Source organism: Electrophorus electricus, chromosome 4 (assembly GCF_013358815.1).
Source record: "Electrophorus electricus isolate fEleEle1 chromosome 4, fEleEle1.pri, whole genome shotgun sequence".
Lineage (NCBI taxonomy): Eukaryota > Metazoa > Chordata > Actinopteri > Gymnotiformes > Gymnotidae > Electrophorus > Electrophorus electricus.
Genome location: NC_049538.1, coordinates 10,603,977 through 10,617,416, shown reverse-complemented (window position 1 = coordinate 10,617,416; position 13,440 = coordinate 10,603,977). Strand labels below are relative to the sequence as shown.

Below are 13,440 nucleotides of genomic sequence, written 5' to 3'. Positions count from 1 at the left end.
TTTGCCGTTACCTGTCAGAACGTCTGGCGCTACAGCGGGCAGCGCGGCGGGGGCCGTTGCCTGTCGGAACGTCTGACGCTACAGCGGGCAGCGCGGCGGGGGCCGTTGCCTGTCGGGAACGTCTGACGCTACAGCGGGCAGCGCGGCGGGGGCCGTTGCCTGTCGGAACGTCTGACGCTACAGCGGGCAGCGCGGCGGGGGCCGTTGCCTGTCGGAACGTCTGACGCTACAGCGGGCAGCGCGGCGGGGGCCGTTGCCTGTCGGAACGTCTGACGCTACAGCGGGCAGCGCGGCGGGGGCCGTTGCCTGTCGGGAACGTCTGACGCTACAGCGGGCAGCGCGGCGGGGGCCGTTGCCTGTCGGAACGTCTGACGCTACAGCTGGCAGCGCGGCGGGGGCCGTTGCCTGTTGGGAATGTCTGGCGCTACAGCGGGCAGCGCGGCGGGGGCCGTTGCCTGTCGGAACGTCTGCCGCTACAGCGGGCACCGCGGCGGGGGCCGTTGCCTGTCGGAACGTCTGCCGCTACAGCGGGCACCGCGGCGGGGGCCGTTGCCTGTCGGGAATGTCTGGCGCTACAGTGGGCAGCGCGGCGGGGGCCGTTGCCTGTCGGAACGTCTGGCGCTACAGTGGGCAGCGCGGCGGGGGGCGTTGCCTGTCGGGAATGTCTGGCGCTACAGCGGGCAGCGCGGCGGGGGCCGTTGCCTGTCGGAACGTCTGGCGCTACAGCGGGCAGCCCGGCGGGGGCCGTTGCCTGTCGGAACGTCTGGCACTACAGCGGGCAGCGTGGCGGGGGCCGTTGCCTGTCGGAACGTCTGCCGCTACAGTGGGCAGTGCGGCGGGGGCCATTACCTGTAGGAACGTCTGGCGCTACAGTGGGCAGCGCGGCGGGGGCCGTTACCTGTCGGAAGACCTCATCGGTGTCGGTGCAGTAGCGCTGTCTCTGCTCGCCCCCTTGCAGAACCACCATGGAACGTTGCTGCAGGCCCTGGACCGCCCGCAGACCCTCACACAGACGCCACCGGTTCTCGGCAAACAAAGCGGCAGACACCCTCAGAGTGTCCTTCCCCAACCAATATACTCCTTTTCTGCAACACACACACACGCGCACAAACACGCACACAATAAAATGGGGAAAAAGGATATGAGAGATATGGGAACAGAAGTTAATTACTGTCACGCGCTCTGGTTTTAGGACACTGATCACGTACACCACGTCTAAGCTACTCACAGTCCTGAAACCAGTTCAACATACTTATTTTTAATATTATTTATATTATTATTATTATTCATGTTTAATAACATTTTTTAAACATTTAATATTAGAATTATATATTGAACGCAGATTTTAATATTTTCAAGCATTTTTAAAAAAGCCTTCTTTTCATTGCTTTATAACAGAAATTTTGCTGAGTCAGAAGACTGCAGATGACCTCCAGGAGCATCTTTGGGTGAGCAGTGAGTCCAACAGCACGGAGACGCAGCAGTCAGTCCAACAACAGTCTCACCACACAGCACGGAGACGCAGCAGTCAGTCCAACAACAGTCTCACCACACAGCACGGAGACGCAGCAGTCAGTCCAACAACAGTCTCACCACACAGCACGGAGACGCAGCAGTCAGTCCAACAACAGTCTCACCACACAGCACGGAGACGCAGCAGTCAGTCCAACAAGTCTCACCACACAGCGCGGAGACGCAGCAGTCAGTCCAACAACAGTCTCACCACACAGCGCGGAGACGCAGCAGTCAGTCCAACAACAGTCTCACCACACAGCGCGGAGACGCAGCAGTCAGTCCAACAACAGTCTCACCACACAGCACGGAGACGCAGCAGTCAGTCCAACAACAGTCTCACCACACAACACGGAGATGAACATATGGAGAAAGAGCACATCAAAGAAGGGAAGAGAGACCAGAGGAAAGAGAGACCAGCTACAGAGAAACAGGCCTAGATATAAAACATACAAAAGGACAGGTCAACACAGTCAGGACATGAGGGCAGAGATTTAGAAATAATCATAAATTAAATAATCATTTATAAATGAAAGTATATTACAAACAGATATAAATCTTGCCGACTACAAAGTTTCACGAGATAAGGCAAGGATTCACATATTGTTAGTGTCAAACATAAAGTGTTTTATTACGACATGGGCAAAGTTTGAAATCACGGCAAAAATCTTAAAGTCCTCAAGAGACGAACTTTGAACGGTCGAAGACCAAGAAGTTAAGAAGCGACAAGCTACAACACTTGCAGTGTCAGCACTTTCCGTTAAAATAGCATTTGAAAAATATAACGGACATAACGAAATCTTTTGATTACGTAGCTCCCAACAAGACTATTTTGCTGGAAACAGTTCAATCAGTTTAGCCAACTAGCTATCATCTGAATCCCTTTTCTGGGGTAGTTTAGCCCACAGAGACCTGAAGTGTACTCATTAATGATATATGCATAAACTGTCCAAATTCAACAACCCGAAAAAGACTGAAACGCTCCCACGCGGATCACATGTACAAGCACAAACGTTCAGAACTTTAGGAATGTACAGTCATTAAGAAGCGAAAAAGAATGTATTACAGAGCACAGGCGCACACTTACATCTCTGCTGTAGCCATCTTGTCCAGTGCGGGAATCACATGACCGCGTCAGCTGACGCGCACTGCCACGTTGTGAGAAAGCGTGACCGCGGCGTGGTCTGATCCTAGTGGGCTTTACGCGCTGAGACGATTCGCTGTGTAGTGGCTAGACTGTACAGGCTGTCTTAGATGTTTATGTAACGTCAAGTCCTGAAATGCCTTTTACATGGTTACATTCAAAGCAAGCTGTGTGTAACATTTCCTGCGATGGCGTAGGTTTCATTTGAACTCGGCTCATTATATGACTCGTGTGAGCACGAATTATTGTTGGCGCCTGCCCCTTCTCCAACTACGCCTCTGATTTCCTGTGAAACAAGCGTTTCAGTGCGCTAAATAAATACCGAAGTTGTCCAGGATACCTGATGTAGCCTACAAACACACGAAATGAAAAACAACATTTCTATAAGCAGCTGTCAGTGATCTCTTAATTACATTTAGCTACGTTCTGGCCGCACACGCTTAGTTTTTGACCACAGCTTATATAGGTGATATTTTGTGATATGTCATATTTTGCGGTAATGAACCACCGCCAACTCAGTACTTACATGGTCATGTGTAAAAGTCCATCACCAGGGTTTATATAGACCTGATTACCGGCGCAGCACCCACTACCATCCCAATACTTTGCCGCTCAAATAAAGTTTAGCCAACAGCATGGTGAGAAACCGACCATAGATAAACAGCGCAGAGGGTGGGCAACAAACTGCATGACCTCAGGTGGGCTACCGTCTCTCGTTAAAGTGTAGGCCTATGAATTGCAGCAAGATAGATGTAGGCTAGACTACCTCATTAAGGTTGGTGGACAGTCAATATTGAGCTCATCCTTTCAGCAAGCTTTTCACTTATCCTGACAGGTGTGCTATAATTCAAAACTGAACAAGAAAGAGTAATAGTCTATCGTAGCTTTAACCTGGGTCATAAAGAGAAGCCACTGTCACAGAATCTCCTGTTTCGTGTAGTGTTATCACAGTAGTTCCTGTTTTGTGGAGAGACTATTGTGAAATAATAAAAAAAAAACAGAATTGTCAAATTGTCAAATTTGAATGTCTAATATAACTGTGATTGTGATTGGTTGTAATACAAGGAGATTGTTCCTCTCTGGCTCACTCTTTGAGGTTCCATGTTTTCGTCATTGCTCTGTAGCCTACTTCTTCAATGCTGGGTGGTCAGAACATTGTGTACTTGATACCAGATAACAATAGACAAAACTATGGCTTCTCTCCAGAAGGAGAGAATTGAATCAGCTTCTGTCCTTATAACGTCACACACATTACTTTGATCAAACAGTCATTGCCAACTAAGATCCAGGCTTTGCTGATCCTGAATATAGATCCTGCGGAAAGCCGAACACAGCTGAACATGCTGGACGAGAGTCAACGCTACCCAACACCACCCAACACCACTCAACACCAGTCAACTCCTCCCAACCCCACTCAACACCCATCAACCCCTCCTAACACCACCCAACACCACACAACACCACACAACACCAGTCAACTCCTCCCAACCCCACTCAACACCCATCAACCCCTCCTAACACCACCCAACACCACCCAACCCCACACAACACCAGTCAACTCCTCCCAACCCCACTCAACACCCATCAACCCCTCCTAACACCACCCAACCCCACACAACACCAGTCAACTCCTCCCAACCCCACTCAACATCCATCAACCCCTCCTAACACCACCCAACACCACTCAACACCCGCCAACCCCTCCCAACATCACCCAACACCACTCAACACCCGCCAACCCCTCCCAACATCACCCAACACCACCCAACCTGCTGCAAGTAAGATGATGGAAAAAAGGCACCTGGACCATCAGCTATTCTGTTTGAGAAGGTCCACAGAGAGTTGAGCAGTTAAACTGCACTGGCAAGAAATAAGAAAGTAAACCAGACAACACTAATAAAATAAAAATACAATTGTTAAATTGAGATCTGGTTTATCCTAAACAATATGAAGACCTTGGAGCTAGCATATTCACATTATTCCAATAGTTGAAAAAAGATGTTACATATGTAAATAAAATATATCAGTAAATTCAGCTGAATTATTGATTAAGTGCTGCCTGTTGCTTCTAAAATCTCCTTGATTTCTGTGTGCGTGTGTGTGAAGCTCAGCCCTCCCGCTCTGCTTCCTCCCCCTCATGGCCTGTTCCTTGTCCTGGCGTGTGAGTGCGGAGCAGGCCAGCTCCTCAGGCAGTGGGACAAACACCACACTATGCCCCCTGATGTAAATGCTGATAATATGTAGATCAAAGGCACAGGTTGCAAAGGCATGGTGATAAAATTAGACAGAAATACTCAATAAAGTTATAATAAATTAGACAGAAATACTGAATAGGAGTTCAACACACGGTCCAAATCCCTACTTTTACAGTTTATACACGGTCAACCCTATCAAAGATGTTTTGAGAGTGTCATGGTTGGTCCCTCCTAGTGTCCCTGTCTCCGTGGTTTTCCTGTCTCCGTGGTTTTCCTGTCTCCGTGGTTTTCCTGTCTCATGTCATCGGTTCATTTTCTTCATTCTTGTTCCAGTCCTTGTTTATGTTTTCACTTTCTCATGTGTGTCACATGTTCATTGTTAGTTCTCATTACCCTCATTGTGTTTCTCCCTGTTAGTCTGCTGGTCTTTGTGATTCCATTCCTGCGTTCTCTGTAGTTGGATGTGCTAAGCTCTTTACTAGGTATTCCCGGACTCTCCACATTGGTTCATTGGCCCTGGACCGTGACCACAACTCTGATTATGGATTTGCCCTTAATAAACCTCGCTCTTCTCAGCATGTGCTTCTGCCTCGTGATCGCTCCATGTTCCAGAGAGCTTTAAAGCATTTTCTTATTACCAGACGTAAGAATATTTCCCCCACAGATATTCACTCAAGGGTGGCAGAATTCCTAATAACTCTAAACTGTTTCAGCTTTGACTCCAAGTACTACTCGCAGATAAAATGAGAATTAAATGTATGGGTATTAAAATGTCACCATCCTATGAAAACCTTTTTTGTTGCATTTGTTGGAAAACAATTTGAACAATTTTGAATGATATACTGGCCCTGCACTGACAGTATTTCTGAGATAAATTGATAGTATTTTTGGGTCTGCGTCACAGACATTTGAAAAGCTCAGAGTGTTTATTTCTCCCTTCTCCGAGAGCCCGTTTAGACCTGGTCATTTCATGAGACTAGTATGTGGCTTGCATCCTGATCAGTGACCACATGCATTTACACTTGGTAGTCAAAGGCATTGCCAGTTAGTCACTTTGAAATCTGATTTGCTATGTAGTGTGTAATATGCAAATTGGCTCATATACAAACTTTGAGGAAGGCACCGGTTCCAGCAGTTGATGTTAATGAGGAAATGACTCATTAGGGTAATTAATACAGCAGTGACCCTTGTCGCAGCTGCAGGAAATGCTACTATGGTCCACGGGCCAATCTGGACACCAAAATGGCTCAGAAGCATTGATTTTTGTCTGGGTACCAACCATGGATCACAGGAGTTGTGACGTACTGTACTGGACAGTGGCTTAGAGAGACGGATACATGTACACTACCATAAAATGCGCCTCAGACCACCTCCTAGAGTTGTTTGAGCAAATCTGTTTTAAATGTGTTTTGGGGGCGTTTATACATATATGTTGATATGGATAATCTCTATCCAAATATAATCCTAATATTCAAGATGCATGAAACAACCAGGTGTAAATGGGGTCCAAATTACATCCGGTTCTGGAATATACACAGAGTACAGTGCATTCTAGCACGGGGATAACGTTTTTGGATGTTTCAGTTAAGTCTGAAGATTGTAGTTTAAATATCATCATCTATTATAGACTGACAGACTCTCATTCTTATTTGCAGTCCAACTCTTCACATTCCAAGGCCTGTAAAAATTCCATCCCTCACTCAAAGCCATTAAAGTTTAAATGCATTTGCTGTGAGAATGAAGACTTCCTCCAAAGATGTATGAAAACCTGGCAATATTTTCATGACAATGGATTTCCTAAGGACGCCTTTGCTCATGTTCAGTGAACAGATGTGCTCTCCTATAAACAATCTGCTGTCAAGACAACAAGGACTCCTCTGGTGCTCACCAATCATCCTACAAATACAACATATCATAATTAAACACTTCAGAATCCTCCAGGACCATACTCTCCAACAGGCGTGACCAGGAGTCAAGAGTCAAATAAATGACCATTCAGATAATAACTGTGGCACTTTAGCTTGTAACTGCTCTAGATGTGCTACATGTACGTTTATTAACACAGGCACTAAAATCGCTGGCACAGAAGGATCAGTGGTCATCCCCCGTTCCTCCTCACGCATCACCGTGGGAGTTGTCTGCTGTATCTCTTATTGTACACTGGAGAATCCAAGAGAAGGCTTGATGATCATTTGGTTGAACCTCTTCAGACCTTCAGAATTAAGGACTAGTCAGGCATTTTAATGCTAATGGTCACTGCATTAATGACACATCTGTTTGCATTGTCAGCTGTTGTTATGGCATAAATGAAGTTACGAAAGGTAGGAAGTTAGGAAAGAACAGATCTAGACTCTCAAAACCCCATGGAATGAATGTTATGATTTAAACTCTACTGTGTTGAATAAAAAAAAGGTTTCCCCATCTCAAATTTCAGAAGCATTTTGCTCTCACAGCTGATGAAGGACCTCTGTCCTAACAGCCTGGTTTTATATCTCTCTCTCTCTGCTTGTCTTTGAGGTTTTCATTGTCTTATCATCTTAGTGAAATGGCTGATTCATTCATCAACTCCACATATACATTGAAAAGTATTCAGACTTTGCTTCTGGTATTAGCTTGCTGGCTTCAGACGGCTGATTTATTTTGGCAATGTCTAGATAGATGTCTTAAAGCAGGCAGATAAACCTACATTAAAGACAGACTAAACAGCAATGTAAGCTTGAACCTATTTACCAGGCCCTGTTTGATCTATTCTGGTCACTACCCTGAGAGCACACAAATTAGAAGAATATAGGTTTTTAAAAATGCTTACTTCAGTGTTAACTGGATTGGACTGATGTAGCTATAGGTTTGTATTAGTCAAGGATACAAATTTTGTATCAAAACCACAAGAAAGTAAATAACCTACCTTATCATCTGTTTAACAGACAGCATTAGGCAGAGATATTAGTTAGGCATGTTTCACTGCAGAGATATTAGTTAGGCGTTTCACTGCAGAGATATTAGATAGGTATGTTTCACTGCAGAGATATTAGTTAGGTGTGTTTCACTGCAGAGATATTAGTTAGGCGTGTTTCACTGACAGTTTGACAAGCAGGAATACAGATAAACAGATGCTGTTTCAAAGGTCTGCCGTGCGTAGGCTGTGTCTTAGTTGAAATGCGCAACCATGTGTCTTGTTTGTTTCGCTGCTTTTTTACTAGGTGGGGTGGGTTGTGTGTGTGTGTGTGTGTGTGTGTGTGTGTGTGTGTATGTGTGTGTGTGTGTGTGTGTGTGGAGAAGCAAAATTAGATTTGCCATTTTATTGGTCCATAATTCTTCTGAACGTGACAAAAACGATGCCGGTTTGACAAGCTAGCTAACCCAGGAGAGCTGTTTCCCGCCAAAGTCATTAGACTGTGTCCTTTTTTCCTGCAAGGAAATTAAGACATGATTCCAAGACGAGGCAAACTGCTTTTGAAGACAATGTTTTGTTTTATTACTCTTTTATATCTTTTAATCACTGTGATGTGTGCCTGTTTTGTCTGTGTCGCTGATGAGCTTGTAGATTTAATCAGTGCCTTCATACAAAGTCAAGCCCGTTAAGTCAAAAGGGGACAGCCTACAACACCAGGAAATGCCAGCGCTACCACTACTGGAACATGGCGGCTCACCCCTCCCACCCACTGTCACTCACTAAAGACACATGTGAGACTTCCTTTACAAAACTACCTGCTTTGTTTAAAAATGCTCCGGGAGTATCAGCATAGAATATATTGTTTTACAACTGAACTTTTATCAGAGCTCGTTTAAAGCAGTCAGTCAAAGCCCGCTTATACACATATACATGTTTAAATAAACATATAGATGTACATATACCTCACAGCTTATATCACATCTATGTGTATATATATATATATATATATATATATATATATATATATAAAATGAATCCATCTTAAATAGTTTGTATATCATTCATCTACCGTAAATAGTTTGTAATTCTCTACTCTGTGCGAGTTGAAGATTGCTTCTTTCCTTGTGACCTGCCCCTATGTCAGCCATTCAGGAGTGAGCCAGGCCTGATCTGAGCAAGCCATCTGGCTTCTACAGAGGGGAGGAAAAAAGGGAGGTGTAGGAGGGGAGGTGTAGGAGGGGAGGTGGCTGAGTGCTTTTAGTACTGCTCTATGTGGCTGTGGTCAGGATAGAGGCTAAGCTTTCATCACAGGAAAGCCATCGTCTCTACTGCCCACAGACCGCGCTACACCTGTGGTTCCTCCTCAGTCTGAAAGAACATGAGAGAGAGAGAGAGAGAGAGAGAGAGAGAGAGAGAGAGAGAGAGAGAGAGAGAGAGAGAGAGAGAGAGAGAGAGAGAGAGAGAGAGAGGGGGGGGGGGTGGGGGGGGGGGGGGGGGGGGAGGGAGGGAGGGAGGGGGGGAGAGGGGGAAAGAGAGACAGATGAGGATAGAAAGTGAATAAAATTGATGTTTAACCTTTCTGGATACATTTTATGACAAAAAAGTTGATACAGCAACCCAGAAATTGAATGACATATTTCTTGCCCTTGCAATTATTTCCAGTCACAAAATGAATAGAAAAAAGAGGAAATTATAATATGGCTAAGAAAGAATAATGGTTTCATACTGAATGTGCAGAACCAAAAAAGTTCCTTAGAAAACTTTCAAACCAGAAACATAGAATCCCTCCAAAGCAGGAATGATGCTGCAGTAATGTATCAGCACGGAAGCGATCCAAAAAAAAATACTTCAAGACAAAAAGACCAAAAGCTTCTGAAACTGCCACAGTTATGTCAGAGATGTTTAAATATAGCAGGACTTCAACTAACAGTGCTGAAACTGTACTACCAGACTTAAATTCTGGTAAATTTCCCAATATCTGGAACAAAAGGCAAATCACACCAACCTTTGTAAGTGGAGATACACGTGATCCCATAAATTACAGTCTTAGCAGACTATTAGAAAACATATCCTGCAGCTGCGTTAATTTTAGAATGCAAACATTTCTCAACAATCACAGTGTAATTAATAAATCTCAGACTGGGATCTCACCAAAACATCTATCTACTCTCCAGGCCCTAATAAAACATAACCTCCACAAAATCCTGTCTTGTGAATTTATGAAGGCCTTCGACTCTCTGTGTCATAAAAGAATGGTCTTCCAAAGACTCCAGAGTGGTGTACTCCACTAATGACTCCAGAGTGGTGGTCAAGTGTACAATACAATCAAACAATGCACACTAACATACCATACACAATAACACACAATACATACTAACACACCATGCACAGTAACACACAATACACATGAACACACCATGCACACTGACACAACATACACACCAACACACAATACACACTAACACACCATGCACACTGACACACCATACACACTAACACACCATGCACAATAACACACAATACACACTAACACACCATACACACTGACACAACATACACACCAACACACAATACACACTAACACACCATGCACACTGACACAACATACACACCAACACACAATGCACACTAACACACCATACACACTGACACACCTTACACATTAACACACCATACACACTAACACACCATGCACACTAACACACCATACACACTGACACACCATACACACTAACACACAATACACACTAACACACCATACACACTGACACAGCATACACACTAACACACTGACACACCATACACACTAACACACCATGCACACTAACACACCATACACACTGACACACCATGCACAGTAACATACAATACACACTAACACGCCATACACACTGACACACCATGCACAGTAACACACAATACACACTAACACACCATACACACTAACACACCATGCACACTGACACACCATGCACACTAACACACAATGCACAGTAACACATAATACACACTAACACACCATGCACAAAAACACACAATACACACTAATACACCATACACACTAACACACCATGCACACTAACACACCATAAACACGAACACACCATACACACTAACACACTAACACACCATACACTGACACACCATACACACTAACACACCATGCACACTAACACACCATACACAATGACACACCATACACACTAACACGCCATACACACTGACACACCATGCACAGTAACACACAATACACACTAATACACCATACACACTAACACACCATGCACACTGACACACCATACACACTAACACACTGTACACACTGACACACAATACACACTAACACACCATACACACTAACACACAATACACACTAATACACCGTACACACTGACACACAATACACACTAACACACCATACACACTAACACACCGTACACACTGACACACAATACACACTAACACGCCATACACACTAACACACCATACACACTAACACACCGTACACACTAACACACAATACACACTAACACACAATACACATCATACACACTAACACACAATACACATCATACACACTAACACACCATGCACACTAACACACCATACACACTGACACACCATACACACTAACACACCATACACTCTGACACACCATACACACTAATACACAATACACACCGTGCACACTAACATACAATACACACTACCACACCGTACACACTAACACACAATACACACTAACACACCGTACACACTGACACACAATACTCACTAACACACCATACACACAATACACACCATACACACTAACACACCATGCACACTAACACACCGTACACTCTGACACACCATACACACTAACACACAATACACACCGTACACACTAACATACAATACACACTAACACACCGTACACACTAACACACAATACACACTAACACACCATACACACTAACACACCATACACACTAACACACCGTACACACTAACACACCATACACACTAACACACCATGCACACTGACACAACATACACACCAACACACAATGCACACTAACACACAATACACACTGACACACCATACACACTAACACACCGTACACTCTGACACACCATACACACTAACACACAATACACACCATACACACCATACACACAATACACACCATACACACTAACACACCATGCACACTAACACACCGTACACTCTGACACACCATACACACTAACACACAATACACACCGTACACACTAACATACAATACACACTAACACACCGTACACACTGACACACAATACACACTAACACACCATACACACTAACACACAATACACACCAACACACCATATACACTAACACACAATACACACTAACACACCATACACACTAACACACAATACACACTAACACACCATACACACTAACACACAATACACACTAACACACCATACACACTAACACACAATACACACTAACACACAATACACACTGACACACAATACACACTAACACACCGTACACACTGACACGCAATACACACTAACACACCGTACACACTAACACACAATACACACTAACACACCGTACATACTGACACACCGTACACACTAACACACAATACACACTAACACACAATACACACTGACACACCGTACACTCTGACACACCATACACACTAACACACAATACACATCATACACACTAACACACAATGCACACTAACACACCGTACACTCTGACACACCATACACACTAACACACAATACACACCATACACACTAACACACCATGCACACTCTGTCAAAGCACAGAACAAAGCATCTTAACTGTAAGATGGCCATTGTAACAGGAAGGCACAGAAGAGGCCAGGTGGTCAGAGGACCGGGTTTCCTCCGCTGCCTGTCAGGAGAGACTTACACTGAGAGACACTCCATTCTTTCACGTTCAAAACACAAAACCATCAGAGAATCCTTTCTGCACAGAATTACTAACAATTCCTTACCTTCCCCCACACTGACAGAAAAGCTGAAAATATTACTGGGGGAAAGCACATAAATGAATAGGTTTACCATGACAATTTATACAGAGCTGCCCTAAGTTCAGAGAAAACACTGTAACAGGTGCATTCACAATTATTTAGGACTGTTAGTGATCTAAGATCCTTTCTTATTCACTGTTATTGTTTACTTCTTTTTATTTTATTTTGGTTCTTTCTGATACTCTACTAATTTATTTATTTTTAGAATAATAATATTATTATTTATAATAATGATAATTTTATATGTACTGAATTGCTCTGGCAACATAGAGAGAGAGAGAGAGAGAGAGAGAGAAAGAGAGAATGTTGCTCTCTTAGCGGCACCAAGGAGAAACAGGGAGTGTAAAAGAGTGTGAGAGAATTAGAAATCTGTTCCACGAGAAGATTTGCAGGGCTTCCTCCAAGTTTCAGGAACACCACACGGCCACACCGCCTCCTGGCAGTGCTACACGACCACACTGCCACACTGGCAGTGCTACATGACCACACCGCCATACTAGCAGTGCTACACGACCACACCACCATACTAGCAGTGCTTCACAACCACACCACCACACTGGCAGTGCTACACGACCACACCGCCACACTGGCAGTGCTACACGACCACACCGCCACACTGGCAGTGCTACAGGGCCACATCGCCACACTGGCAGT

General features: G+C 44.4%; 1 protein-coding gene across 2 annotated transcripts in view; it reads right to left on the bottom strand.

Moving 5' to 3' along the window:
* pepd (peptidase D) overlaps positions 1 to 3,205 on the bottom strand; it is a 44,998-nt gene extending 41,793 nt beyond the window's left edge. The window contains exons 1-2 of one of the 2 annotated variants that reach the window (XM_027019784.2): positions 3,183 to 3,205; positions 899 to 1,085 (exon numbers count right to left, since the gene is read on the bottom strand). In XM_027019784.2, the coding sequence (XP_026875585.2) occupies positions 899 to 1,085; positions 3,183 to 3,190 (195 nt within the window). In that variant the 5' untranslated portion in view covers positions 3,191 to 3,205. Of the gene's footprint in view, positions 1 to 898; positions 1,086 to 2,599; positions 2,701 to 3,182 lie in introns of those variants that run through there. The other variant, XM_027019777.2, reaches the window with a different exon arrangement.
* Positions 3,206 to 13,440: the final 10,235 nt, after the last annotated feature.